This window comes from Diachasmimorpha longicaudata, chromosome 11 (genome assembly GCF_034640455.1).
Source record: "Diachasmimorpha longicaudata isolate KC_UGA_2023 chromosome 11, iyDiaLong2, whole genome shotgun sequence".
In the NCBI taxonomy this organism is placed as follows: Eukaryota; Metazoa; Arthropoda; class Insecta; order Hymenoptera; family Braconidae; genus Diachasmimorpha; species Diachasmimorpha longicaudata.
In genome coordinates this window covers 4,901,162-4,928,059 of record NC_087235.1, presented here as the reverse complement: position 1 = coordinate 4,928,059, position 26,898 = coordinate 4,901,162, and the positions used below count along the sequence as shown (strand labels likewise).

Below are 26,898 nucleotides of genomic sequence, written 5' to 3'. Positions count from 1 at the left end.
AGGGAAATTTCTACGTTTGATGTCGACTGTTTCCTTGTGCTGCCCTTAATCAGGTGCGCATCACATACCTGATGATTAAGTACTCACGACAATTACTCACGAGGGAGTGATTTTCGACCCTAGGCCGGAAAGTATCCACGTTCCTTCCGCTCATCAGGGAGCGAAGTACCAACTTTCCAGCCAGGGATGTTGTGGATATAATTTTGCCAATTAAATATTATTCTGACGAGAATTCAAAGTGAATTTTTTAATGATTTTTGATGAGTTCATTGTCCCAAAAAAATATGACTGGCAAAATTATATTTTTTCCTCAGCGTACACACCCGTTCTGGAATGTCCTGCTTTCCACCCTCAGTGCACAACCCATACGATTTCTTGATTTTATTATCTCGCTCAGGAATTAGCATGGGCCCCTCTCCAAACTCGTAAAAGTGAAAAGTTCTTTAAAAAAATATCGTTCACGATTAGTGACATGATTTTTTTATGGTGCGGGGGCCGGTCCTCGCCTTCAACTCGAACATCACCTGAATACGAGTCAAACACCCCAAGCTACCTAGCCAGTCCTCGTCGTTGGCTCGGACCCCAGCTCGATCCGACACAAGTAAAAAAATTCAATGCCACGATCCAAAAATATACTAAGTTAGGGTTTGTTATAAAAGCAGACATTTTTGGTGAATATCCGTGTAGGGTAATCGTTGAAAGCCAAGGCTATAATTACATGGGCTAAAAGATTTCTTGGAGTAACCATCATTCATTTCCTTATGGACGCAATGACAGTAATTTTTATGCGCCCCATATAACACTATTCTAACGCCTACGTTCCGCCCGTCTATTTCATAACTAAAACCCGCGTTCGTGAATTATAATTTTTACCTGTATGAAGGAGATAACTGTGTCCACGAGATGAAAAAAAAATCGGAAAGTTTGGGCGACTTTGGAGGAAAATCGTTAATAATATTCATGAAAGAGTCGATCTAGAATCATTTTTTAGATTTGATATTACTCACACCTTTACCCAGCCTTTAAAGTAAAATTTCTCGGAATTTCCCGTAAAAATATCCAGAAATTTGTGAACTTCACATTTGGGAATTTTTTCCTCTCCACCACTTTGCTCCCCTTTCCCCTGCGATCACCAGAATTTTCCTCATAAATTTCTCTCCTCCCATTAAACACTTACATCCGCGTCGCCAACGTTCCTGAAAAAAATAATAAAAAAACGTGGAATCAATCCTAAACGCCTCCTCCATTGTTCGTGAACTTTTGCGAAAAAGTCAAGGTCGATTTTTGCGAAGAAAGGCTCAATTACCCCTTTCGAATTTTTTTCGCTTGACTAGTGTGAGCCAATAATGAACCTCAGTTGATGATTAGCTTTTCAATCTGACACGTCAGCATTACGATTTCACATGTTTGCCCAATAATACTAGGGCCGCTCATACCCGTCAAGGTTTGAGGATGTCAGAAAGAGGTGATGCGGTGACGTTGGCTCTTCATCGAAGGAGTAGGAAGGAAAGATTGCAGTTGAGTATTGGCTGAACGAGGGAGACAGAGATAATTGAATATTTTGTTGATGGAGAAGGCAATGTGGACAAGATGCGAATGGGCCCGGGTGGGAGGGCAGGGGGCCCACCGGCATAAGTCCAAACGAAGCAGGGATAGGATTGCCGAAGGACAGGAGGAGATCATGGGCCCACCCGGGTGGGGATACATAGCGCTGAGGATGGTATAAGAGAAGCCAGGATATGGAGGCGTCGCCAGTCACACTAACTTTCTTTAAAGCGATACATACGTGTTTATTCCACGGGGGACGCGTATCAGGTGAGTACGTCCCCGAGACCCAAACGATTCACAATATCAGGGGCGATTAAAAAAAAATCTGTGCAAAATTGTGATTACATTGATTCAGTGACAGAAGGAGTCGACCGTCTCAATTGTAAATTAAAAAATTTTTCATCTGTGGAAAAGTGTTTACATTGTAAGGGTGTATCGATATATTGATCGAGACAGTGTCATTGAAACATTCACACGTCAATTGATTGAGTACACGAGATGCAATAGCCAAGTGTTAATGTTTACACTCAGTCACGTTCAAGTTGAAGGCCTCAAACGGGTATGTTAGAGACAAGTTTAGCAACGAGACGCTGGCGAGTCAATTACCAGTGTGGTAAATCATGCGATTTTCCTACCATACGATTATGTCATTAAGTATCTACCAGTAATTTACTAAAGTCAAGTTGCAGTAATCGTTTTTTCTCAATGAATTCCCGTGAAATCGTGCTAATTGACGGACAATTTTTGATGAAGAAAGACTAGTTGTAAATGTCATATCGTGAATAACGTAGATTTTTGTTGGAAATATTCATCAATTTTTAAGTCACGAAAATCAAGTTGAGATGATTAAGTACAAGGTGAGGTCGTTGATAAATATGTAGATTGGTTTTTGATCATTATAATGCAGTGTGAGAGGCGAAAACCAGGAGCTCGTGAATCAGGTTTTTCATGGCAATTAAATGTTGAACAAATTTTTTTTAAGGAAGTTAACATGACATTTATCAAATGATTCAAATGATAACGTTGTTTTTGAAAGGTACCAACAATGAGACGACAGTCGGTGTTGCTGCTCTGCGCAGTGGCGTTTGTCGGCTTTGCAAATGCAAGCCCTTATTCGAAAATACCGGATAATTATCACGGACAGGGATACGCTAATGCCAAAGCATCTGCTTACTCAAGTGCAAGTAGTCAAGGTAGTTACAGCTCTTCTGCATCATCATCGGCATCGAGTTCTGCGTCGAGTGGAGCTTATTCCTCCAGCAATGCCAATGCCAATGCCAATGCAGTTGGAGAGGGTGAGGATGGTTATCTCCTGAAGAATCCTGGAACTGGATTTTTGGCTTTGGAGAACAATGCTGAAGTGCCTCAACAGGAGCTTCAGACCCCCCACGGTTTTGTCCCAGCAGACCAGTCAGGGAGTCAATCTGGTGCAGGTCAGACTCAACAGGGAGGCCAATTCTGGTGGATGGGGGCTGAAAGTCCCTTCGGGCCGGGTGGCAAGCCCTCGATAGGCTGTGGAGCCAACGGATGCTCATCAAGTGGAACTTTCAATCTTCATCACGGCAGTGGTGCAGCTCATGCTGCTAATGATCAGGGACACGTTCAAGTGCAGGCGCATCAGAATCCGTTCCTGGGTGGCAATGCTGGATCCTTCAGCGCTGGAAGCAGTTATCACGGTGGTTCTCAGTATTCAGGATCTTCTGGATCTGGATCTGGATCATCCTCTGGCTCCGGTCAGAATATCGATTTCTCTAAGAATCCGTTTTTCCATGGAGGAGCGTCTTCTGGAGCTGGTGCCTCTGCAACAGCATCTGCTCATGCCAATGCAGCTGCCAATGCTGTCGCTAATGCAGCCGCTAATGCCAAGGCCAATGCCAATGCACATGCCAATGCTAACGCACATGCCAATGCCAATGCCAACGCCGGGGCATTCAATAGAAATCCGTTTGGAAGTTCTGGACGAGGGCAGAAACCCCAAGTACCTCATGTTCCACAAAACGTCCATCAAGCCCAGTATCCGGATGCCTCTCAGTATGATGAACAGGATAATTTCGATGGCTATCATCAGCAGACTCCCACTGCCAAATTTCCACCAACTAGTGGACTCACTGTCAGCTGCAATGGAAAAGGAAAAATCTGTGTTGCCAAGAATCTCTGCAATAACGGATATGTCAGCGGTAATGTGCAAGGACTCACCCAAGTTCGATCTGACGTAAGTCACAATTTTTCTCATTTGTCACGATTTATTCCCCTCGTTAAATGGTTTAATTTATGAGCCAATTCAGATGTTCATTAAAACGATACTTAGAACGTACATTGTTGGAAAGAAATCACCGTTTCGCGGGTCATTTTGTGGTAGTTTTCAGGAATGTAATTTTCATTTCACTTTTGGGGGGAGAGACAATCGTGAAAATTCGAATCTCCCGCGATGTTATGTTTGATTATAATTTGTTAACAATGAGAAGATCGGCGGTATTCAAGTTAATTAGTTTTTTAATCAAAGCATGAATGTTCAGAATTTAATTCCACTGGTTGATCACTTCATTGAATATTCAAGCAGATGTTAACCTGAATTTCTTTTATTTCTACGAGAGAGGATAATCAATAAAGAATTGTGAGAGACATAGAATAAAAATTAAAGAACTCCCAACGTGAAGAAAGAAAAAAATTTATGAAAATTGGGTTCAAAGTTAATTAATCAAAACTTACCGGTCTTCGAGACAAACCGATGATGTCTTTGTGCCATTTTTATACAGACGATATCACTTTTCACTAGACTCACTGACTTTTTCACTACATTTCCGGCGAAAATTTCGGAAAATCCGAGAATAACTCAATTTCCGAATAATTATCGTGTTATTCCTGTCGTTTCGTTATTTTAAATCATCACTTCAACGTACTTACATAACTTTTGACGAATCGTGTATATTCCAATCGTGAGAATCCATCAAACACGAGTAGCTCAAAATGACCACCCACAAACCTATAAATTTCCCCAGCCGGAAACATCTTGATGTGCGCTACCTTTGAAACATCATCTCAATGTCAAGATTACGTTTCTGGCGATGATAATCGCGATTAAGATTTACGATTTCGTCGAAGTACTTTCAAACTCGTCAGTTGGGGAATTGCCTCTAGGATATTCAGCGTAATATTCCCGTCAGTGGATCATCATCTTGGTAACTCCCAGCGAGCCCATTACGTAATCGCACTGCTCTGCGTAACGAAGGTGGTCGTTAAGGTGAAAAAGGCCGTTTAACTTTCACGGAGTTGTCTGATTAAGAGAAATAATTCACTATATATCATGATTATTTTACGCATATCTTTGTTGAATCTCCTTTATTTTCGGTTTTACGATATAAAGATGACACGATCCCTTATCAGATCAGCGTCGAGAATTGTCGACGGTTGATTGTGACAATATTCAAGTATTTTTCAAGGTCTAGTAGAAACTATACCATGGCTTCACTTATTTTTAATCAACAACTTTGTCAATTTGTCGCTACTCGAAGAGCAATTTTTCATTAAGTCTAGTATGCAAAACTGCAAAATGCGAACTGCAAAATTTTTCAAACTCGGATAACTTTTCGGGACTTTGAATAGAGCGTAACGGATTATAATTATCAAAAAATGCAAATTAATCTCGACGTGACCTACAATAACTTTCGAGATCGACGAGGAAATTCGAAGGAAAATGATAAATTTAAATAAAATAATTCCTCCCTTTTACCCCATTCTTCTCTCAGTCTGTAATTAGTAAATATTTTTCTCACAGAAATTTTTCTTCTCAGTGAAGTCCACTGACAAAATAACTACTCCAACAACTTCCCTATTCTTCACCACCAGTTTCACATTTTTTTCGGAACGGAATCAGCCTCGATCGCAAAAAAATTCTCGCAATTCCTGGCACTTCCTACATGTTCGCGATATAATTAACTGGTGATCATCTCATTCAAACGATCGGTATCTCTCGCACGTCATTGAGTAGACAAGAACAGGCACTCAATGACGAATGACATCCAACAACCGACGAGTGTCTCATCCAAAATAGTCTTATGGACTTGTCAACGGGTTTTTCCCCTATTCCATCCTCTTCATAATGTAATTGCCAGCTGGTCAGGGCCATCGATCCAAAACAACCGATTTCCTAATTTGGAAAGTTCCCATACTCAATACCGTTGAATCTTGAATCAACACTGACAACAAATACGATACAACATTGGGGCTAAATCGTCGATGATACCAATTAAATATTTAATGGTTACGCGCACTTCGTGCAAGTTATTTGCATAAATTAACATATATCGAAAGATTATTATTTGAGAAAGGTGGAGAAGTTGTTTTCTTTACGGAGGTACAAATTTTTTTTTTCATCGACTTACAAGCGAGGAAGATCGAATATCGAGAGTGAAAGAGAGAAAGGGGAGAGCCCACCGGCATGACCCCACAGTATATGGCTTCCTTTTTATTTTGATACCGAGTTACAAGAGTCTGGACCTTCACAAATCACTGAAAAAAATCGTTATGATAAACAGTGGTGAAGGGGGTGGGGGAGGAAGCGTTGATGTCATCGAGTGGTTTTTTTTTTACAACTCCCATAATTTTTATGCAATGGAGAAATTGGTGATTCTGATATTTGGCAACACGAGAGTTCCATCTAGAATAAATTGAAGAGAAATAACAAAAAAATTCAACATCGAACGAAGACCGTCTCATTAAGAGTCTTCGCAACATTCATTAAGAGGAAATTATATTCAATTGCTGTTTCATTATCTCTTGTCTAGTCTCGTTCAATTCTACTCGTGTTATTGGCACAGTTTTTACCGATGAGGACGGACTGAAGGCTCTTGGGTTTTTACATCGAAATATATTTTTTACGAGCGTAATTTGCAATTTAATTTAGGGATTATCAATTGTTGAATTGCACGTTAGTAAAGAATAGTAATAATGGTGAGTGATGATATTCATTTTTTATCATCTGGGCGTTAGTAATTAGAGTTAGGGAGCACGTAGATGGTTTCTCGCTCATCAGACCCTAAATATTTATTGATAGTCTCCGGGGGGGGCCTCTGCCCCATCGCTAATGCGTGTGAAAACCTCTCTCTCTTCTCACGGGGATTTCAAATTATTTCTTCATTTATGCAAAGTGTGATAGATCGGCGAAAGTGATGTTATGTCACGGTATACGCACATATTCAGGAATTTTTGATCTGACATGAGGAAGGAAAGCAACACCCGCACCAAAGAATAGCCAATAATTATCTCTTAAAACTCCCGGTTGTGGAATACTGTCTCGGGGGAAAAAAATCATTGAACGATGGCTGAGAAATTATGAAATAAAATTCATCAGTTGTAAAAATGCCTCTTACATTTGCGGTATTGCAGTGATGTTGATTCATCATTTTTTTTTTATTTACGATCTCATCGTCCCGCATCCTCCCCTACACAGCAAACACCAACGTCGCTTGAAATTCATTAGCGACACCTCCGTATATTTATACGTATTTTTCAGTAAATTAAAAATTCGACATTTTTTTTCCTTCCTCAGGTAAAAATGGAAATTACGTAGTCGTCGTGTGTCTCGAAGGTGGATGCCTTGATGATAAAAATTCAGTGGGACTCTGTCACGGATGTGTTACGCGTCTTCGAGTCGATAGCCTTGAACAGATTCTAATATCGAACGATTAAAATGATAGGTCGATGGAGACAATCCATATTCATCATCTTTCACCACGTAATTTTCAGTTTTAACTGTTTCGTTACAACATCTGACGAGTTTATTATGAAAAAAAAATTTTTTGAATGGGTTATTTAATGGGAGAAATTGATTTTTGAAATTCAATAATTGACGTCAAGCCGATTACGTCTATCATTATGCAAATATTTCATCTAGAATGCTAGACTCAATGGGGTCGCGCATTAGCATGAGAATTTCGCGACAGTTTTCGTCAGATATGCGACGGACAACGGTTAATAAATTTCGTAATAATGTTGCTGTTATTGTAGGAACTTTAGTGACATACGCATACGCCTCTGCACATCCGAAACCCATTCATATTCATAGATTTTTAATTCCTATTCAATTATTATTCTTCGTGGGATAAATAATGGCTGGATAATATGACAAAATATTATGGGAAATGGAAAGTGGGAAATACTGGGGTGAGTTTAAAAATTTGCAGGCTATTGGGGAGAGAGTTATATGGTGCGCTGAGGACTAATTAAAGCTCTTAAAAGGGATAATTAACGGAAAAAAATAATAGTTCATTTTTCAGTTGTCAAAAAGACGCTTGAAATTCGCTTGCATGAGCTGCTAAATACTTTTTCACATAGAATCATAATATTTCAGACTTTAATCTTTGATTTCCATGGAAATGGTGATAATGAAATTGATAGAAAATTAGGACCGTCAATGTAATCGATTTTTCCGCATTCTTCGCAGTTTCTAATAGCCATTGCATTGACAGTAAAGCCTCTTCAACGCTCTTTATCTTTTTTCAATTGAAATCCTATTTTCTGGCCAGACAACTTTCGCAGGTGCATATCCATGTACTTATGTATACGAAGAATTACTCTCATTGGTGCGTTTCACCAGGTGCCCCGGAGTTGAATTAAATTAAACTCGTGCTCGAATTTAAAGTGGACCAAATTTCATGTTGAGATGAAATTTCACCTGAGCATTCTCAAACTCCTCAAGTTCCCCACACTTTCGATTACCCATGTAATGAAAAATTCCCCTCATCTCTGACATTAGTCAGCCGAGCTAAAGAATCAGACGCGAGATCCATCGAATTCTTCAAATGACTGTGTTACCATTGACAACTGGAAAAATAAATAAATTCAACCTCTCAATTTCACTGAGGACGACTGGTCGAGCCCTCATTTGACCATAGAACCATCACGCAATGTGTTTACTTTTTTTTTTCTTCAGCATGACTGAGACAATACTGGATTACCTTGCAGCAAAGGTTCAATGAACTTAAGGTCGTTCAGCAACCTTCGTTTCCTTTTTATCATCATCCTTATTACGTCTTGTTTGGTGATGTTTCTCGCTCCTTCATTATAAAATTCCTCGATTCGTTGTGAAATCATTGTCATAGAGTTCATTAATGATTCTACAATTTTTTATTGCATTTTTCATACCGACGACGTTGATACTAATTACCTAGATGTGGTGGTATTAATCGGAGGGCTTGTCAACGATATATATAATTGAATGTTAGGCGCCAGTGATGATTTTATGTGTACGCAATCTCACTACATTGAATTGAAGAGTTGTATATGACAAGTCATATAAAAGCCTTGTCGGATAACTAAAAATTTATTACCCGATCGTGGTTCTGAGACTTTTATTTGCTTAACCGTTCATGAGTTACGCATTTGATATTAAGATTAATTTATTAACACTTCAGGGAGTTCAGCGTAACTGAATTCAATAGACATTGTAAGCAGGAAGTGATGGTGATGATAAATTTCAGGGAAATTCACTTGATTATTTCAGGCCCAGAACTGTGATGTGAATCGCGAGGTTTGCTGCAACATGCCCATCCAGAAGACTCCTGACCAGTCATCGGCTGGCACTGGTTACACAAGCGGAATCTCCAGTTATCCCCATCATGGAGGGATCTTCGATAATGATGAGCAACAGGAGAGTGATCTGAGCGCTGGTGATCTGGTGCCCCAGCAGCCGGAGGAGAGCAATGGATACCTTCCACCCATTGGCAGTGAGGGCACTGTTAACGATCCGGCCTTCCTCAGGCCTCCACAGCAACCCAAGGAGGTGGTCCCAGCTCCCTCGGAACCTGCACCCACTCATGTTCAGCTTGGATGTGCTGCAGCTCTTGTTTGTGTTGAAGAACAAATGTGCGGTATGGATGGCACCATGAGCCCAACTCCAGTTACTTTGACGAGCGAACAGCTTTTGAGACGTGTGCCGCTCAGTGTAAGTTAATTAATCGATGTTCTTGAGAAAGACCGTGTGCGGGAAAAAATCAGGTCGGGGAGAGGTAACTAGACATTTTCAGATGACAGACTTTCCGCGGGAATTAAAGCTCATTTTGTCAACGATGCAGTAGTTAAAATGAATAATCACAAGAGAGAAAATTTCGGGGAAAAAAAATTGTTGGGGTTTCTACGTGAAAAACATGAAATTTTTCAATTAAGAGACTTAATAGAGGTGAAATTATGAATTATTTATCTTATGTTGACCGTGATTTGCTGTGAGGGGTTTATAACCAGCTGTCCCCTGAAGGCCTTCAGCTTAATTATGAAATAATTCAACATCGATTCAACTTTAATTAAGTCAAGGCCTATCAAGTGATACACTTTGAATCATAAGTGATTTATAAACATGAGTAAAGTACGTGGAATAGATATTTTCATTTTAATAATTCAGATTCTCCTGATTCAATAATCCGAAATTTTTTATTTAAATAATAATTCCCAATTCAATTCCAATTGTTTTTTTCAAAGAAAATTTCCTCAAAATACGACGACTGGATTTCACTTCACGAGAATTTTTATTAAAAACCGACAAACTTTCGTTCAAAGTAAATAAATCGTGTACGCAGAGAACATGATATTACAAATGTTACTAAAATTGTTAATCTCCCATAATTTAACAGGACTGCAAAAACCCGGACAACGGAGTGGTCGGAAAGTGCTGTCGTGACCCCAACTACGTTGACCCCTGGCCAGCAGGCAACCTCCCAGCCAACTATTCAGGTGGTTTCGACGAGCAGGGATTCCCCACTTTCCTCAACATCCAGAGAAATCAGCGTCCAACGAAAAAACCCTCCAGCCCACCCCCAATCAAAAGCTATCCCCAACTCAAAGGTTCCCCAAGTGAGCCATCTTCCCAGCAAAAACAATTCCCAAGCTTCTCTGACATTCAGAATCAAATAGGTGGTGCCTTCAACAATTATTTCAAGCCAACCCAAGCACCCCCAGCACCAACCGCTCTACCACCCTTCCCAACTATTCCAAGTGCCGATGCGCCTGTCGATGAAGCCCCACCAAAACCAAATAGGCCAGGCTTCCCAAGTTTCCCGAATTTCCCCAATTTTCCTAATCCCTTCGGACAAAAGAATTACGAAACGTCTCCGAGTGACGAACACCGCGTTGCCATTGCACCCTACGCACCTGGAAGACAGTGCGGTGTTAAAAACGCAGTAAGTGGTTTCTGCTCTCATTAGTCTCCCCTAGGTATTAAGTTGATGAGAAAAGCGAACAAAAAAGCTGATAAAAAAAAATTGCGAGATCGAAATAAATTTCTTTTAGATTTCTATTGAAGAAGAACAGAATTACTTTGTCGATACGAACTTCTAGAATTGTTTTTGGTCCAACAATCATTAAATTTTCTGTATGAAACTACTTTGTCGACTGATTGATTCTATTAATGAGTCGATGAAGTTGATTTGTAAGTAAAAAATAATAATTAGCCAAAAAAAACACAGTCCTAGAAATTTTAAAAGTTCTCAAATTTGGCGGATTTTGTTGAAATGTTCAACAGAGAATATTTAATTTAACAATATCAACGTAATTCGATTTTTGAATATCAGTCAATATAATTCAGCACGTAAAAGTTACGCCAAAATTTCCAATGGCTTTAAACGTTTAAATATTATAATGTAAGATACAAACACAACAATCAAGTAATTTGAAAATGAATATCAAATGTGTTATTGAAAAATTATCAATAGAGTTTATGTCTCGGATATTTTTTACTAGAGATTATGTCACAGATAATAAGGCAAAAACCACTAAATTTATTTCTTTTTATTTTTCTTTAATTATCATTAATTTTTGTCTATAGACCGTACATTTAATAGATATCTACTGCCATGTCAATGTGTAGTACAGTGATGAATAAAGTCCAGTGATTTTATTTTCAATTAAAATTTAATTGGACAAATTTCTTTTGTGAATCCCACTCCTCAAAAATTTTAATTCTCACAGATTGTGAGGATACATTGCACTAACTCTTGGTTGATGTGGTTAATTTATTTTAACAATGACTAATTGATTAATTGAAGTTATTAAGCTAATTTAGTTGTAATTGTGTGTCCTTTATCTTCTCATGCATGTGCATTCTCTCTTTTTTTCTGTTTAATAATCGAAGGTTCAACGGCCAAGTGGTTTAAACGACGTTGAAGTTGGCTTTGGTGAAATTCCATGGCAAGCGATGATACTCGATAATGATAGAAAGAAACTACTTTGTTCTGGTGCATTTGTTGCGCCCAACGCAGTTTTAACCGCAGCACGATGTGTTGATGGGTAAGTTTAATGGTAAAAAAAGGCGATCGGGATTTTCAACATTTTTTAAATGTCGAAAACCGCAGGATATTATTCACAATAATTTAAAACTTCGTTTTTTTATTAAATAATTAATTCACGCACAAGAACTCTCTTTACGCAGGACCTCTGAACTTTACACATATCGTGTGTAAAGTAAACCCTTTACGCCCGCTGAATCCTTGAACTTTCCAAAAAATCACTCAAAAAGTAAATAAATAAGAAACCTGGGGGCCTAATCAATAAATTTCCGGGACGATGATAGTTTGTATATAAAACCCCGGAATCACCAAATTATCTTGCCATCTAAAATTCAACTTTCCTATTATTGAAAATAGATTCGAGCCCGGAAAGATCTCAGTAAAAGCCGGAGAATGGAAACTCGGCTATGAACTGAAGCACGAGGAACCTTTGCCTTTCGAAATCGTTCAGGTTGAATCGATTGTACCACACCCTGGCTACTTGCCTGGCTATGCTGCACACGATGTTGCTATGTTGATGCTTGAGAAACCAGTGACTGTGGACAAGCATGTGGATACGATCTGCCTTGGAAGGCAGGAAGGACCGAAACCAGGAAGCCAATGCATCTCCACTGGGTGGGGAAAGTCTATCCTTGAGAGTGAGTAACCATCCATCCAAAAAATGATTTATTGTTTTTCAATTATTCGTCTGTATCGTTTGATATATCTGTTATTTTCCTCGAGAAAACGCGAAATGTTGTGGAGATTTCACATACGAGCACGAACGAATTCCCTTTAAAAATATCCATTCCTATAATCAAAAATCTTCCGAGTTATCCTAATTCGATCGGTCATCGCAGCCCACGCCGCAGGAGCCCTGATGCGCGCTATCAACGTCGACGTGATGAGCCTCCAGGATTGCGAACAACGTCTCCAAGACGCTGAAGGCCCAGTTGACCTCGACGAGTCCCTGGTGTGTGCCAAGGCCCACAAGCAGAACAACAACATGTGCCAGGTGGACTTCGGTGGTCCACTTGCCTGCGACAGAGGTGACGGACGCTACGAGATAATGGGAGTCTACACACAGGACACTGGATGTCTTCCCACCAATCAAGTAGCCACATTTGCCAAGATTGATGACGCCTGGGTACAGCACACTCTGGACAATCCACCAATTGGTGCACCAGCTGAGTCCCAACGTCGTATTGAGGTACCTCACACACACCAGAGAGAACAGCCCTGCGACTGCCAGAAGAGCAATCTCTCACCCGAAAACAATCAATATCTACCTCCCGTCTAATCGGGCTGACTGAATCCATTAATTCTTATTCAACTCGAATATTAACAATAATGATTTTGATGAGCGCCTAACTCTTGCGTTTCTATTTATCCCTCGATTGCAATAATTAAGAGTTCAGTTAGAAGCTAAAATTTGTTTATCTAACGCCATAATTTTAATGAAATCAAACGACAGTTTAGAGGGCCTTTATCATTAATTTCTAAAAATGTGAAAATTATGAATTTCAAATGGAAATAATTTTCCTTTCCTATGTACTCATGTGGGCCTGTAATTCTTATGTACTTAAGTGTCAGTCGGTAAATTATGTAAATTAGTTGACTGTGCAGCAGAGAAATGAAAATTGTTTTTCGTCCATAGGACAATTATGCAATTTCTAATGTATTTATGAATGTATGTGATAATTCGGTGTCTCCTTTTAATTATACATTCTGTGACATTTCATCACGTGAAAAATAAACTTGAATGTAAAAATTAACTATTTGATTTTTTTGATTTATTGACCGTTACAAATTGAACGATTAAGAAAACCGGTTTATGATACATTCATTCATCGACAGAAAAATTATGAGATTTCTGGGAGTAATCTCCACGAAAATTGGATTTTATATGACGATCTTGGAATTGAAAGGGGAATAGATAAATTTCCAAGATCGCTTTTTATATCAAATGCCCAAAATTATAAGAATAATATCAACGCAAACTTCAATAGAAATATCAATATTCTCTATTAAAATGTAGCTGAACTATTTTTCTTAGACAATCCATTTCGCCCAGCATATGTTAGACTTAAAAATATTTTATGTAACATTTTATTCTCAGTTAACTGAATAAAAACTGAATAAAAATGTAAAAACTATGGGCAAAATAGACTGCGCCGGGAAAATATTACAGCCATTTTGGAATATAGTATTGATCGAAAAATTCACCCACGAAAAAGAAGTAGAGTCAATCAATCACAAAATAATAAATATTTTTGCTTCATAAAAAAAATATCGCCAATATTTTAAAATAAATCGACCTATCAAAACTACACAAAACCCAAATATTTATTATTCCACTTAATACAGTCTAACAAATAAATTCAAAGAAGTCCCTGTCGTTTAAGATCCTCATACGTTTTCCTATTGACGACATTCCCCAGTGAATCCTCAAACTCCTCCTCCTGCTCAGGCTGCCACCTCTCAGCCTGCTTCTGAGCCTTCAATTTCTCCCACAACGCCAGTGCATCCTCAATCTGTGTGACGTTGGCAAAATGCGCAGTGTTGGGAATGCCCAGGCACCGCATACCATGAGCATGTCGCCATTCAGCAAAATGCCTCTGGAAGGCCTTAGGTCCTTTATACGTGAAATTACCACATATTTCACAATTATAACTGATATTAAGTCCATGCAATTTATAAAGCCAATAAGGAATTGGCTTTCCATCCCATCCCAAGGGTAAATTCTTAGGATTGTATGGGACTTCATTATCATCCTCCTCCTCTGACTCACTGGCACTGGCCTCAGCATCTGAATCTCCTCGTTCTCCTTCCGTCCTGGCCTGCTTCCTCTGAACATTCTCTTTGGTAGCAACACGCTGATTCGATACCAACTCAGCTAATTTATAAACTTGCGCCTCCAGTCGAGCAATTTCCTTTTGCTTCTCATTATCTTTTCCCTTTCCCCCTTTTTTATTTTTATTTTTGACTAAAGAATTGGGATCCAGCTGTGCACCATTCTTGGTTTTCCATAATCTCTGAGCTCGTTCCTCCAGAGTTCCTCCACATTTCAGTCCCAGGGCCATCAGAGCTGATTTCAATCGATCGAGCCCTAGAGAGGCAAGCTCCTCCCAAGAGGAGAAGCCAGAGAGCTCCAGATGAGCTCCAACATTGGCCAATGCACTGCCTGTCTCCTTGGGCCACCCTGGGAATGTACAATTCTCCCACTGTACCTCAAAATCCTTCTGACAATCAGTCAAGTCTGCGTGCAGATCTTGAATAGGCTTAACTCTGCCTATGTAGTCAGCGAGATACTCCAGGAGTGTCTCGACGTAACGACGATATTCAGCGTTCTTACGCTCTCTGGGAATATCGAAGAGGTGGTCGAAGGTTGATAAGTACGTTATGTAGTCAATTTTCTCAATTCCTTTGAGATTGACGTACTTCTCGTAGCATTCGTGAAGATCCAGGTATTTTCCGTAGCCCTCCTCGTCTGTGAATTCTACGAGGTTTGAGAGCTCCTCTGTTGGATTCTCACGCATTTTAGCTAACTCCTCGAACTCCACCGACATGGGGACGCTTATTTCGTTGGGATGACGACGGTAAAACTCTTTGATGGACTTCAGACGTGTGTAGAACTCGGAGAATTCGTTGGGACCAGACAGAGCTTGTACCTGTGGCATAGAATATTTTATTAGTTAATACGTATTTAATTTCATTGCTGATAGAACTGATCAATCAGGGGATGAACTTACTGTTGGGATGTGATAGTGTGCATCGTGTTAAATTTTGTCACTGAGGATAGTGTCGACTATCCACCTGAGTGTCGCGTTTTGTCAGTCGCAAGTGTATTAAATAAATTTATATCGTCCCAATACCTTATTCAGGGAGAATTGAGGTTATTGGGGGACCTTTACAGTTGGGTACAACCCACCGCGAGCGTCAATCAGTTTCAATCATCAAATTTATCGCTTAAATCGGATGAGAAAAATTTGACACAAAGAATAACTGGGACACAACGTTCAAGCAATATTTTCCACAGAATAAATGAAAAATCGAGATTCAATTTCAGACCTGCAGAGGCTGAATAATAGAAATAATATAAAATGTACGGAACCTTAGGGTTAATGAGAGCCACATGAAATTCCTCAGGTTCAACTCAATTATGAATTTATTAAACATGCACCGCATTTTTGTATTGAAGGCTCTTATTTTAATCAAATATTGAAAGGAAATGGAGAGCTCCTATGACTGGGCTTCTCAAAAATTTACATTTTATTCTAACGCCTAGCAAAATTTTCCAAACGAATCTAATATCGTTCTCCTAGCAATGGCTGCTAACCTGTTCATTAAACTCGCAACCAAATTTAGAAGATTAAAAACATGGGCAACTACGACGTTTTCATTTGAAAGCAAAGCCCCTTAATTTATCACGTCAAGTACGTGTCGTTTACATCCGGCATTTTGAGGTTAAGATGGTCGACCCGCCAAACAATAAACTTTTCCAAGTAAATGATTGAGCATCAATTATTAATTACCTCTTCCTTGCGCTGTCCATCTTTATCTTCATACAACTCCTGCAACTGTCCTGTGCTATCCATAAACTGATCGAGTAGCATCTTGAGCCGATGCTCTGAATTGATACTTTCCCGATGTCCCGGTTTCTTGTGAAGCAATTCCTTAACCATTGCGTCCATCAGCCTCTCCCTTTCTTCATGATACCGACGCTGTTGCTCTAAGATCGTCTCCATCGTTAATTGTTATTCAATAATTTACTAATTATTGGAACAACACAAACCACTGCACAACAAACAACGCTTGCAAATGACCAAACACCACTGAACGACTGAACACCACAGCACACGCCCTCGCCGGCCCCTGAACTAAAATTATATAGAGAGGAGCAAGACGCGTGAAGTGCGCAGAGTGACGTGTAGAGGGCAGATCTGATGGTGCTCCCATGATAACATTCATTAACTCCTTCCATAAAGGTACATCTCCATGTGAAGGCAAAGGTTATGGAGGGGATTGCTTCTACATGAACAATTCATGATCTAACGTACTTTCCCGCCAAGCTCCGAACACTTGTTGACAATAATTGTCCATGTGGAAGTTAACATTTTAGCAATTTAATCCTCATTTGTATCAAAAACACACCCACACCTACGATTTTTAAAATTTATTCTCCTTCTGTGAGAGTTAATTTAATCGTAACACCTGTAACGTGGTGCTAAACAGTGTCTTAAACAGTGGTGCTGCTCGATGATGTCAGTGATCGTCTGCGATGACAATGGTTATCGTTCGACTGACCTTTATGACAACAACAAACCCCAGCAGAATAAAAAATTCACTTCGCCCGAGAATTTGAGAGCGTTCCTGGAGAGTGAGGAAGAATCTAACCTCTCTGACAGTACTTTCGAAATTAGCCAGGATTCGGACCATGAAGCTGATCAATCTACTGCACTGATTGACCAGGGGAGAGATACTAGAAGGAAGAGAGTAATTCGAGAGGCGAAATTTCCAAATGTCTCCCAGAGTCCTGCTGAGGTAACTGTAGAGGAAGAAGACGACCTAAGAACTCCTGAGAAGATAATCAAACGCAAGAGATCGAAGAGTGACAGCTCGGATCAGGACGATTCATTCGGTTCCCCCGAAATTCCATGCACTGGTGAATATGAATTATTATTAATTTTTAAAAAATGCAGTAAGGGGTAACAGAAATGTTATGAATATTCAATTTAATTCTACGTTTCTAATTTGATTGTAAAAAATTATTTTTTCAGGTTCCCCAGTGACCTATCACCTCTACGAGACTAATAGCACAAAGATAATTATTAAAAAATCAATGAGTGCGAAGAAGCCCCAGACGAGAGCCAAAAAGTTCTCGGAAAAGGACATAAGTTCTATGCTCGAGGCAGACGATGATGAAGAAATTTTTGACAGACCTAAGAGAAATCCTGAAGATGGGGGAACTCCACAACGTCTCACACGAGCTGTTACGAGGATAGTTGATGCCAAAACTCCTCGAAGTTCCTCGAGAATTCGAGGGCAGACACCAGAGGTTCCAAGCGCAGACGAGGTATCTCTGAGAATGAAATTCAGACGTTCGACTGATCAGAGCAACTACAAAGTCGAGGCTCTGGAGCCTGAGGTACTTGAGAGAAGAGCATCCCTGAGAACTACAATTGTCCTTCCTAAAAGATTCGTAGACACAGGTCTGGATAACACTCCAGGAAGGAAAACCCCAACAAGACATAAAAAACATGTACAGTATCAAGAGAAATTCAGTGATTTCGATGACTCCCTAACTCCTAAGAAATCCTCTAGACTGGGAACTCCAAAATCCGTTAGAAAAACTCCTTCAAGAAATACAAAACCAGTTCAATACTGTGAACAATCCCCTGATCTGGACGATTCAATTAACACCCCAAAGCGACAATCGCGACAAACAAAGACCCCCAAGAGAGATAATTATCTTCAGGTGGAAATTTCCACCCCCACGAGTCGTTCAAACCATCCCAAGACCCCCAAATCCAGTATTCTGAAATCAGTTCCCACGACTCCCAGTGGACGACCTCGAAGGAGCACAAGAGTACAGTTATACGTAGATAACAACAAAGACGAGGGAGACGAGAATGACACGAATAGAGGGAATACAGACGAGAGTGATAACGAGGCTCTCCCCAGAAGGACTTTCGATAGAAACAGAAGATTGCTCTCCCAGGAGACCCCGATGACTCCGAAAAAATCAGTGACAATTGTTGAAGAAACCGGGACACCGAAAAAAACACAGACAAAAGCGGGCCCCAGAACCCTTAGAAAGACTCGTAGGTCATCCACTTCAGAGGATGAGCCCATGACTCCAAAACGTGTTTTCAGGTCAGCTTCTCTCATCGAGGAACCTGTAACTCCGAAGCAAAAAGGAAAAGCCAAGGCCCACACTCCATCCCTGAAGCACAAAGCATTGACCCCCTCTATGCACCAGAGAGCTGCAACAGTGGGCAAACCGAAGACAGCTCTTCAGGAAGCCAGAGCCCAACTTCACGTGAGTGCAGTTCCCAAGTCTCTTCCCTGCCGAGAGGAAGAGTTCAACGACATTTTCACGTTTCTCCAACGAAAGTTACTGGACCACAGCAGTGGATGTATCTACATCAGTGGAGTCCCTGGAACTGGCAAAACAGCAACAGTCAACGAGGTCATCCGGTGCCTGAGAAAATTAGTATCAAAGGGCGATCTCGAGGAGTTTAATTTCCTGGAGATCAATGGAATGAAATTAACTGAACCCAGACAAGCTTATGTTCAAATTCTGAAACAGCTGAATGGACAGAGTTTGACATCAGAGCAAGCTTATCAACACCTGGAGAAACGTTTCACGAAGTCGACTGGACACAGAGCCATGACCCTTCTGCTTGTTGATGAACTTGATCTCTTGTGTAATAAACGCCAGGATGTTGTTTATAATCTGCTGGATTGGCCTGCTAAACAGGGAGCTCAGCTGGTGGTGCTGACTATTGCTAACACCATGGATCTTCCTGAGAGAGTCCTCATGGGGAGAGTTACATCGAGACTGGGGTTGACTCGTCTGACATTTCAGCCTTACAATCACAAGCAGCTGCAGGAGATTGTCACGACGAGACTTAAGGACTCTGATGCATTCAGAAGTGAAGCTATACAATTAGTTGCCAGAAAAGTTGCTGCTGTCTCTGGGGATGCTAGACGGGCTCTGGACATTTGCAGGAGGGCTACAGAGATCGCGGAAATGAATGGAGGGAAAATAGTCTCCATGCAGGACGTCAATGAGGCCCTCACGGAGATGATCGCCAGTGCTAAGGTACAAGCTATTAAACATTGTTCAGAGATGGAGAAAGTCTTCCTCCAAGCTGTCTGCGCTGAAATCACTCGCACTGGAGTGGAAGAGGCTGTCTTCCAGAGTGTCTATAAACAGATGGAAGCGCTGTGCTCATTCGAAGGAGTTAAAACCCCAAATATTAGTCAGACCTTGGAGATCTGCGCGAGATTGAGTGCTAATAGACTTCTGCTTTGCGAACACTCGAGAGCGGATGTCTTTCAGAGGATATTGCTAAATGTCTCTGCTGATGATATTCATTTTGCACTACAGGACGTCCAAATTTGATTTTTTTTTTGTTTCGAGAGAATTTGGTATAATAGGGAAGAAGAAAAACTTCATTTTTTACACTCGTCAAGTATGGAATTTTATAATTAATGAGATCTGTTGAAGGAAATAGCAAGAAGTATTTTTTTACTGCAAAGAAAGGATTTTCTAGTTTCCGCGGAAGGCAATCTACGGTGACAAAGAAAATTGTTGCAAATGTGAAACTATAACTGTAGAAGGTGACTTTTCATTCTTGACTTCTTCTCTTCTTTGCTTGGGTTTTATAATTCGAAGTATAAATAAGAAGCCACCTTTGATATGTCAAGTTATAATATTTGTTAATTGTAGTGTAGTTTTTTTTATTATTCTGACGGTTATAAAATGAATGTTGCAAAAGTGCCTTCGAGTTTACCGAAAATTACTGGATAATAAATTTCGCGTTAATTTTACTGTAGTTTTCTCAACATTTTTTTTGTTTTGCAGTAAATATCATTGGCATGAAATTACGTATTTTCTTATGGGATTTTTGTTGAAAATTTGTGCGCATTAAGTATGACGATTTTTCATGCATAAGAAGTATATGTGAAAATGTCAAAAAGTATTTTGGCGAGAAAAAAATCGCTTTATATTTTCGATAATAATTAATCTTTGATCTGAGGTCGAAATTACTAAAAACGACAGATTGAAATCCTAAAGGTATTCCCCGCGATTATTTATCATTTCGTTTTTTAATTGCATTATTTTATTTTTAAGGACGAGAAACAGAGCCTGAATTCATATTTTACTCGTTCACAATCCATTTTATCATCCAACTCCCGAAAAGTGCCTTTCATTGTACAAATGATTCTTGATGAATAAAAACGTATTCTAAGCAAATGTTCGTGTAAGCCTTTTTTGAAAGTATTCATTACTTTGAAATAAATTAGTGATCAATTTTGGTCCACTGCCAGTGACGATAGGCTCTAAACCTCAATGAGAAATTCTGCCAGCTTTCGTTTACGTCACCAAGTCAAAAACTAATCACTTAGTTTCGCCTTCAGCTATTTTTGGCGATAGACTTGACCCTCGCCCATCAGTATTAACGAGTATGAAAAGCTGTTAGGCTCGTTGGAGAGTGATCAGCGATTATGGATGATCACAAGGTAGAGAGTCAGATTAGTTCCCTCTGGAGAGAGGGGAAATGGGAGGATATTATCAATTTTGGAAAAAGCTGGAATTACGAGGCCTGGAGGATTCTTTGGGTTTGGCCTTCCATGAATGATTTGGACTGGATCAAGGAGATCATACTGGAGCACCAAGTACAGGGAATCATCAGTGTTGGATGTGGAACGGGATTATTAGAGTGGATTATACAACAATGTACTAGTAAGATAAAATCACTTTTTATTATGTAAAAAGTCAGATAAATTCGTCTCTTAAATTTAATCTCTTGATTATTTTCTTCAAAACATTCTCCCTTTGAAATAATTTGTGAAATAATTTCGTGTTTATTTAAGAGTTATCCCTTTTCACCACTGAATTCCTGAATTCACTGCTCCAATATTCCAATTGTCTTTAAATTACAGAGTGTGAGGTCATTGGAGTTGAAGCAGACAAATGTTGGTGGCAGAGCAAGTACTCACCGACAATGTACCTGAACAAAATCATGTTCGTCACCGAAGCTAACTCCACTGTTGACATACCATCTAACTATGCCATGTTGTTTTGTTATTTCAATGATGGCGATGCTTTCTACGATTACATGAAAAATTACTCAGGGAGAGTAATCTTTATCATTGGACCAGATAAAAACCAGAACCGTTGCACAGATCCCTTGCCCTTTGATGGTAAACTGAATGAACTTGGATGGAGACTTAGCAGAGCTCGAAAGTTGGATAATGAAAAAGATTTTTTCACTGTATACGTTCGCTTGAAATCCGTAGATAATAATAAATGACGATTGCATTGATTCGATGTATTTTTTTCAATCCTTGTCATTTTGCCTGGAATCACTGGGGAATTCTGTGTGTTTGGTGATGTGAGTCAATAGTTTCTCACGTTTTAATGTTCGATAGGAACAGTACTGGCAGGAGAACATTATACCCTCATCTAGCCCTGGATGTTTATTCTTCAAATGAACTTTGTAAGTGGACGATTGTATGCAGGCATAACTGCAGTGTGGACAATTATAGGGCTTCAATCCCAAGTGTCGTAATTTATGTCTTCTGAGAGAGTTGTGATCTCCAGTGGAATAAGCACATTGATCACACGAGAACGGTTTTTCTCCGGTATGTCTTCTTAAATGAAGCTTTAGTCCACTCCTTGTTGCAGCAGAGTAATCGCAAAAATTACAAGTGAACGGTTTACAGTCTTTATGCGTTGAATTACAATGTAACTTTAATAATCTGCAAGTCTTAAATACTCTTTGGCACTTGTCACACTCAAAAGCGTTTTTATCATCCGACTTGTGTGATGTCCTGTGAGACCTCAATTGCTTTGAAGTCTTGAAACCTTTACCACAGAATTCACATACAAAAGGCCTCTCATTTCCATGAATCCCTCGATGCTGATGAGTCAATTTACTCAGACTGGGAGTTTTGTAGTTACACAAGTCACAGGTGTGCAGTTCCATATCCACTAGATGTGATCGCCACAAATGGCCAGCCATTGTGCACCAGCGATTAGAGAAAAACTCCTGGCACTCTGGACACGTGAACGCCTCTGTCCCTCCATTCCCCTGGGCATTGTGACACTTCTTGTGGTACGAAATATTCTCTTCTGCCAATAGGCGAACATTGCAGCCCTCCGTGTCACACTTAAACCCCAGAACTGCAAGATCTTTTTTCTTTCTGGAACTCCTCTTTTCTAGGGAGTTCTCAGGTGCATCTGAAGCCTCACAGTCATCCGCATTCCCATCAGAATCATTTTGACTGTCATTCAAGTCATTTATTATCTCCTGCTCGAGGGGAATGGAAATGTCTAGCCTTCTATTGGCAATTTCAGGTTCACGAGGGATTATGTCAGACTTTGATGGGTCCCCGCACGATTTTGATGGGATTTCTATGTCACTGACTGCCTCATTATCGTTGTTCTGTTTGTTCATTCCAGTCTCCTGAATCTCTCCTGAATTTCCTTTCTTATCCTCGATATGCAATTTGCTGATCAATATTGCTGCGCAAGATTCTGTCAACTGGAAATATATATTGAAATCATATAATTGATAAGAATTTGCAATGCAACCCAGACGAATTAAGTCTGTCAGAAAGAGTTTAGATTAAACTATTAAACCAAAACAAAAATAAGTTTTTCCACAGAATATTCCCAAATGAGTATCTTTAATTTTCCTGAACCCACAGGAATAAATTTTTCAATTTGCACACTTACTCTCATTATGATTGCAACAGAGTGATTAAATACCTGATGGTCATGTATAGCGTGTGACAACAACGAGTCTCTTGAGAAGAATATATTCTCACATCCAAAACATTGTAAATTCGTTTTGTTCGGACAGTTGACCTGAGAATCGTGTCCACGTACGTGTTGTTCAATTGCATTTTGGTCCAGAGATATGAGAGAACACTGTTTACAGCTGTAATATTCACAACCATTCAAATTTTTCGTCAGGTAGAATACACCGGAGCTGGGAGAAGGGTCCGAGGTCGTTGCTAGCGCTTCTTGAAACTGATACGACATAAATCAATTATTTATTCCTTCAATTCGACCGATTATCACTATTCACGAGTCTATTACGTACATCACAATCCATAACAAATATTTGGCGTGTGTGGTCGGTCTAGTGCGATGCGAGTCCACCTTTACTGACGCCCGATAACTAGCTTTGTGGAGCCACTGTCGTTTTTAATTTTATTCGACTTCCAAGATGGCGCTACCAGTTCACCCGCCGCTTTTCCTGTCTCACTATTAAATATTCCCTTGAAGTTCAGACAAGAAAGCCCTAAATACGCAGTCTCGTTAATTCAAACAGCGGTCGTAGTCTCTCATTTTCTCGTCTAACATCACAGTAAAAAGAAGTTCTAATGGCTCACACGCTACAGGGCAGTGTTTGCAAATCATTAGTGCCCTCCAAAGAAAGGAAGATTTCCATGCAAAGACAAAAACACTGACGCAAGAAGTCGAGTGCTCAACAGTCATCCAACGGGCGTCCTACAGTTACTTCAATTCATAAATAAATAAAAATTATTTCAACGAGTCTCGGCCAGTTCTCCTCCAATTTCTCATGAATATGGGACAAAGAACCTTGTCAATATGTACAACAAATTAAGTCAACAATTCTGAGAAGATTGCCGGTAAACGAACAGCGACAATAAATCCCACCCACCATCATTGTGTCGACAGGGTTGTACAAACAATTCTCAACGAAGACAAAGAGATGAGAGAGGAGGGGGATTTCACGTTTTTGGAAAGCAACTCATCGTGTCCCAGAGGAGATGAGAAGCGTGTGGCGGCCTGTGGAGTCTCTAATAATGAAGAACCCTTCGTTTCGCACGAGTTCTGATCCTGTTAACGGGATCATCCCGGTATAATCAATCCACCGAGCATCACCAGGAAATTTGCACGCCATGAAAGACACAATTTGGCTCTGCGTGATAGACCCAAAAGGAAGATGGCGGCGGAAGGACCGGACAACAACAATTTTTTTTTCCTTTTGGTAGGTTTTCCCATTGTTTCTATGCCTGTAATATTTTTATTGGTTTATTTTCAATGCCTACCTCATCCATGAGCCAGTAAAAGAATCTGTTAACGAACACAAATAAAATTTGACTCGAAGTTCTGGACAGACATCTTGAATTCAATTCATGCGAGAAAGACAACAGTTTTTCCATTTTTTTTATTCAATTTCGGCGACGATGCAGTAAAAAAAATATTCCGTGCCAAATTTCTGCCAAATTTCTGTTCAACTAAATTTTCGGTAGGGAAATTTCCTAAATTTCGGAGAAAATGTGACTTATAAGAATTGCCCAAGACACTTATGGGAAGTTTCCGTGAAAAATTGTGACTCAAGGAAGCTGTGAAAAATATAGGGCTCATGGAGGAAGGGTGGCACGATGAGCCAATTCGAAACGCTCAGTCACAATATTTACATATGCATATCATCATTTATAGTATCTCACTGAGGGAAAGATATACCAGTGGGTTACACTTGGGAACAATCTCCCAAAGGACTCTCTACGTATCCAAATCGCATTAACGTTTGCCGGCCCGGAATACCAGTGCCTCGTTTACCTCACCCCACAGTCACTTATGCGATTTGATATGCGTGGAGTAACTGAGTTAGAGCCAGCAGAATGACAGATGGTGGTTATCGTTTATCCATGGCTATTCCCTTCTACTGGTGAGTTATTATTTCTTTTTTAACTATGGAAAATTATTCATTGATCCAGTAAACTCTCACAATTTCCTTGTATTTTTTTGCACTCTATTCGTTTGGAGTTTTATGCAAAAATAATAGTGACAAGTCGTGATTGAAGGGGCACTGGACGCAAAATCATGCGTTGAAGAAATTCGGCTGTTGTACGATTGTTTTTTATTGAAAACACTGATAAAATTAGAACAATTAAAGGGAATAAAAATAGGAAATTTTAGATACATTTTTTTGTTTCGAAACAACTGAGAAAGTTGGGAAGTTCTAGGCAAGAGAAGGAACCTCTGCGTTTTTACGTCAAGAGGTATTTTTCCTGAGAATTTTGCCTGCCAGAATATTACAATAAACTATCTTTCAATTAGCGTTATTTAAGGACATATACATCGCGGATAACTGATGTCATTCATGAAAAAATCGATATCGATATCTTTTGAAGTCTGAACAATCGTTGTATTTGTGGTATAAATGCGTACATATATGTACAAAATCCATCGAAATAGCCCGAGGATTGCGATCGGGTTGTGAACGTGGTTACGGATTTGCAAATACATTTCCGAAAACCATTAAAACAGCTTTAGAGACGATAATCCTCCCGAAATGATTTAATATTATTTCAATCACTGTGATGTCACTGAACTGGGGGTCATGAATAACATGTAACATGCAATACATCTGAAATTCATGGACAGTTTGGACGCAATAATAAGGGCAACAATCAAGGTTTAATTTAGAAACAATATACGTATTTAATGTCATTCAGTTCGCCCCATTTACTTGAATACTTTTTATAATTCGTTGCTGCACGCAGCTCTTTTGACACGGTTCGGAAAAAATGGTAGTTCATGAACAGTCGACTCATAATTTTTCAGCAATTGAATGATAATTATAGGCGATTTCGGGAGAAAAACCATGAAATTTCAAATTTAAATGAAAATTGGAATTTTTCGATAGTTTAGAGATAAGATTTCATCCTACTATTTGAGTTTTCAAATAGATTAAGAATATTTAATGACCAATTAGGATAGATTTTCCAATTAATTGAAATTCAAGAATTTTTTTACCGGAATTTTCGTAATTTTTCTCATTAAAAAAAATAATAGAACTGACATTTACAGTTCTGATTAATTTATCCATAAAATTAACCGTTTTGAATGATTAAATTTTTCTCAATCACAGTTGAATTATAGTGTGTAATTCCAAAAAAACATTGTTGTTAAAATTTTTCCCTGTCTCATCAAATCTGAGGTTGATAACAATAATTTTCGAACGTAAATAAGTTGAGGTGCTGATTCATATTCCAATTTTTATGCTCTCATTTAGTAATTATCGCTTTTAGAACGTTTAAATCGAACGTATACTTATTCAAATACTTCGACCATCTCAAGAAAATGATGCAGTTTTATTTTTACAAGAGAATACGTACTTAAGCTCACTTCTTCCATCACTGGTGCAAGCGCACAGCGGTTATTATTGATTGCTTCAATAAACGCCAACAACTATGTTATTTAGGTTTTTTTCACAGTTTTTTTCATCCGGTTTTTATTTCAAATTAATGATAGGACTTTTTCGTGCTGAAAGAATTAGAGCTGATGCTACGTACTTCAAGTTTTATGGCTAAATTTAAC

The 26,898-nt window shown here is 39.4% G+C and overlaps 5 protein-coding genes across 7 annotated transcripts in view; 3 read left to right on the top strand and 2 right to left on the bottom strand.

Annotated features, from left to right (window-relative positions):
- LOC135167662 (zinc finger protein 62-like) overlaps positions 1 to 23,662 on the bottom strand; it is a 35,744-nt gene extending 12,082 nt beyond the window's left edge. The window contains exons 1-3 of one of the 2 annotated variants that reach the window (XR_010299902.1): positions 23,308 to 23,662; positions 21,534 to 23,080; positions 1,008 to 1,196 (exon numbers count right to left, since the gene is read on the bottom strand). Coding sequence is in view for 1 of the 2 variants with exons in the window: in XM_064131086.1 (XP_063987156.1) it covers positions 21,875 to 23,080; positions 23,308 to 23,583 (1,482 nt within the window). In the remaining variant the exon portion in view is untranslated. Of the gene's footprint in view, positions 1 to 1,007; positions 1,197 to 21,271; positions 23,081 to 23,307 lie in introns of those variants that run through there. The other variant, XM_064131086.1, reaches the window with a different exon arrangement.
- LOC135167650 (inactive serine protease scarface-like) lies at positions 1,660 to 13,576 on the top strand. 2 transcript variants are annotated; one of them, XM_064131061.1, is made up of 7 exons: positions 1,660 to 1,815; positions 2,585 to 3,760; positions 9,050 to 9,490; positions 10,173 to 10,718; positions 11,669 to 11,823; positions 12,180 to 12,460; positions 12,662 to 13,576. In XM_064131061.1, the coding sequence occupies exons 2-7, from the start codon at positions 2,594 to 2,596 to the stop codon at positions 13,099 to 13,101; spliced, it is 3,030 nt and encodes a 1,009-aa protein (XP_063987131.1). In that variant the 5' UTR covers positions 1,660 to 1,815; positions 2,585 to 2,593; the 3' UTR covers positions 13,102 to 13,576. The 2 variants fall into 2 exon arrangements, with proteins under 2 accessions (XP_063987131.1, XP_063987129.1); XM_064131059.1 differs by lacking the exon at positions 1,660 to 1,815 and adding an exon at positions 1,853 to 2,107.
- On the bottom strand, positions 14,130 to 16,870 carry LOC135167661 (splicing factor 3A subunit 3-like). The gene is made up of 2 exons (XM_064131085.1): positions 16,337 to 16,870; positions 14,130 to 15,472 (listed from the first exon to the last, which is right to left on the bottom strand). The coding sequence occupies exons 1-2, from the start codon at positions 16,547 to 16,549 to the stop codon at positions 14,183 to 14,185; spliced, it is 1,503 nt and encodes a 500-aa protein (XP_063987155.1). The 5' UTR covers positions 16,550 to 16,870; the 3' UTR covers positions 14,130 to 14,182.
- Orc1 (Origin recognition complex subunit 1) lies at positions 16,875 to 20,787 on the top strand. Its single transcript, XM_064131068.1, has 2 exons — positions 16,875 to 17,466; positions 17,582 to 20,787. Exons 1-2 carry the CDS (start codon positions 17,061 to 17,063, stop codon positions 19,930 to 19,932), a joined length of 2,757 nt encoding a protein of 918 aa, XP_063987138.1. The 5' UTR covers positions 16,875 to 17,060; the 3' UTR covers positions 19,933 to 20,787.
- Positions 20,922 to 21,847, top strand: LOC135167676 (uncharacterized protein). Its single transcript, XM_064131123.1, has 2 exons — positions 20,922 to 21,276; positions 21,477 to 21,847. The coding sequence occupies exons 1-2, from the start codon at positions 21,039 to 21,041 to the stop codon at positions 21,845 to 21,847; spliced, it is 609 nt and encodes a 202-aa protein (XP_063987193.1). The 5' UTR covers positions 20,922 to 21,038.
- Positions 23,663 to 26,898: the final 3,236 nt, after the last annotated feature.

Bases quoted from the DNA above. Each gene is read 5' to 3' on its own strand.
- LOC135167650 (XM_064131059.1), top strand. From the start codon at position 2,066: ATGTTTACACTCAGTCACGTTCAAGTTGAAGGCCTCAAACGG. The intron at 3,761-9,049 runs GTAAGTCACAAT...TGATTATTTCAG, and splicing joins TCACCCAAGTTCGATCTGAC to GCCCAGAACTGTGATGTGAA. The intron at 11,824-12,179 runs GTAAGTTTAATG...TATTGAAAATAG, and splicing joins GCAGCACGATGTGTTGATGG to ATTCGAGCCCGGAAAGATCT.
- LOC135167661 (XM_064131085.1), bottom strand. From the start codon at position 16,549: ATGGAGACGATCTTAGAGCAACAGCGTCGGTATCATGAAGAAAGGGAG. The intron at 15,473-16,336 runs GTAATTAATAAT...TCTATGCCACAG, and splicing joins ATGGACAGCGCAAGGAAGAG to GTACAAGCTCTGTCTGGTCC.
- Orc1 (XM_064131068.1), top strand. From the start codon at position 17,061: ATGATGTCAGTGATCGTCTGCGATGACAATGGTTATCGTTCGACTGAC. The intron at 17,467-17,581 runs GTGAATATGAAT...TTATTTTTTCAG, and splicing joins CCCCGAAATTCCATGCACTG to GTTCCCCAGTGACCTATCAC.
- LOC135167676 (XM_064131123.1), top strand. From the start codon at position 21,039: ATGGATGATCACAAGGTAGAGAGTCAGATTAGTTCCCTCTGGAGAGAG. The intron at 21,277-21,476 runs GTAAGATAAAAT...TTTAAATTACAG, and splicing joins GATTATACAACAATGTACTA to AGTGTGAGGTCATTGGAGTT.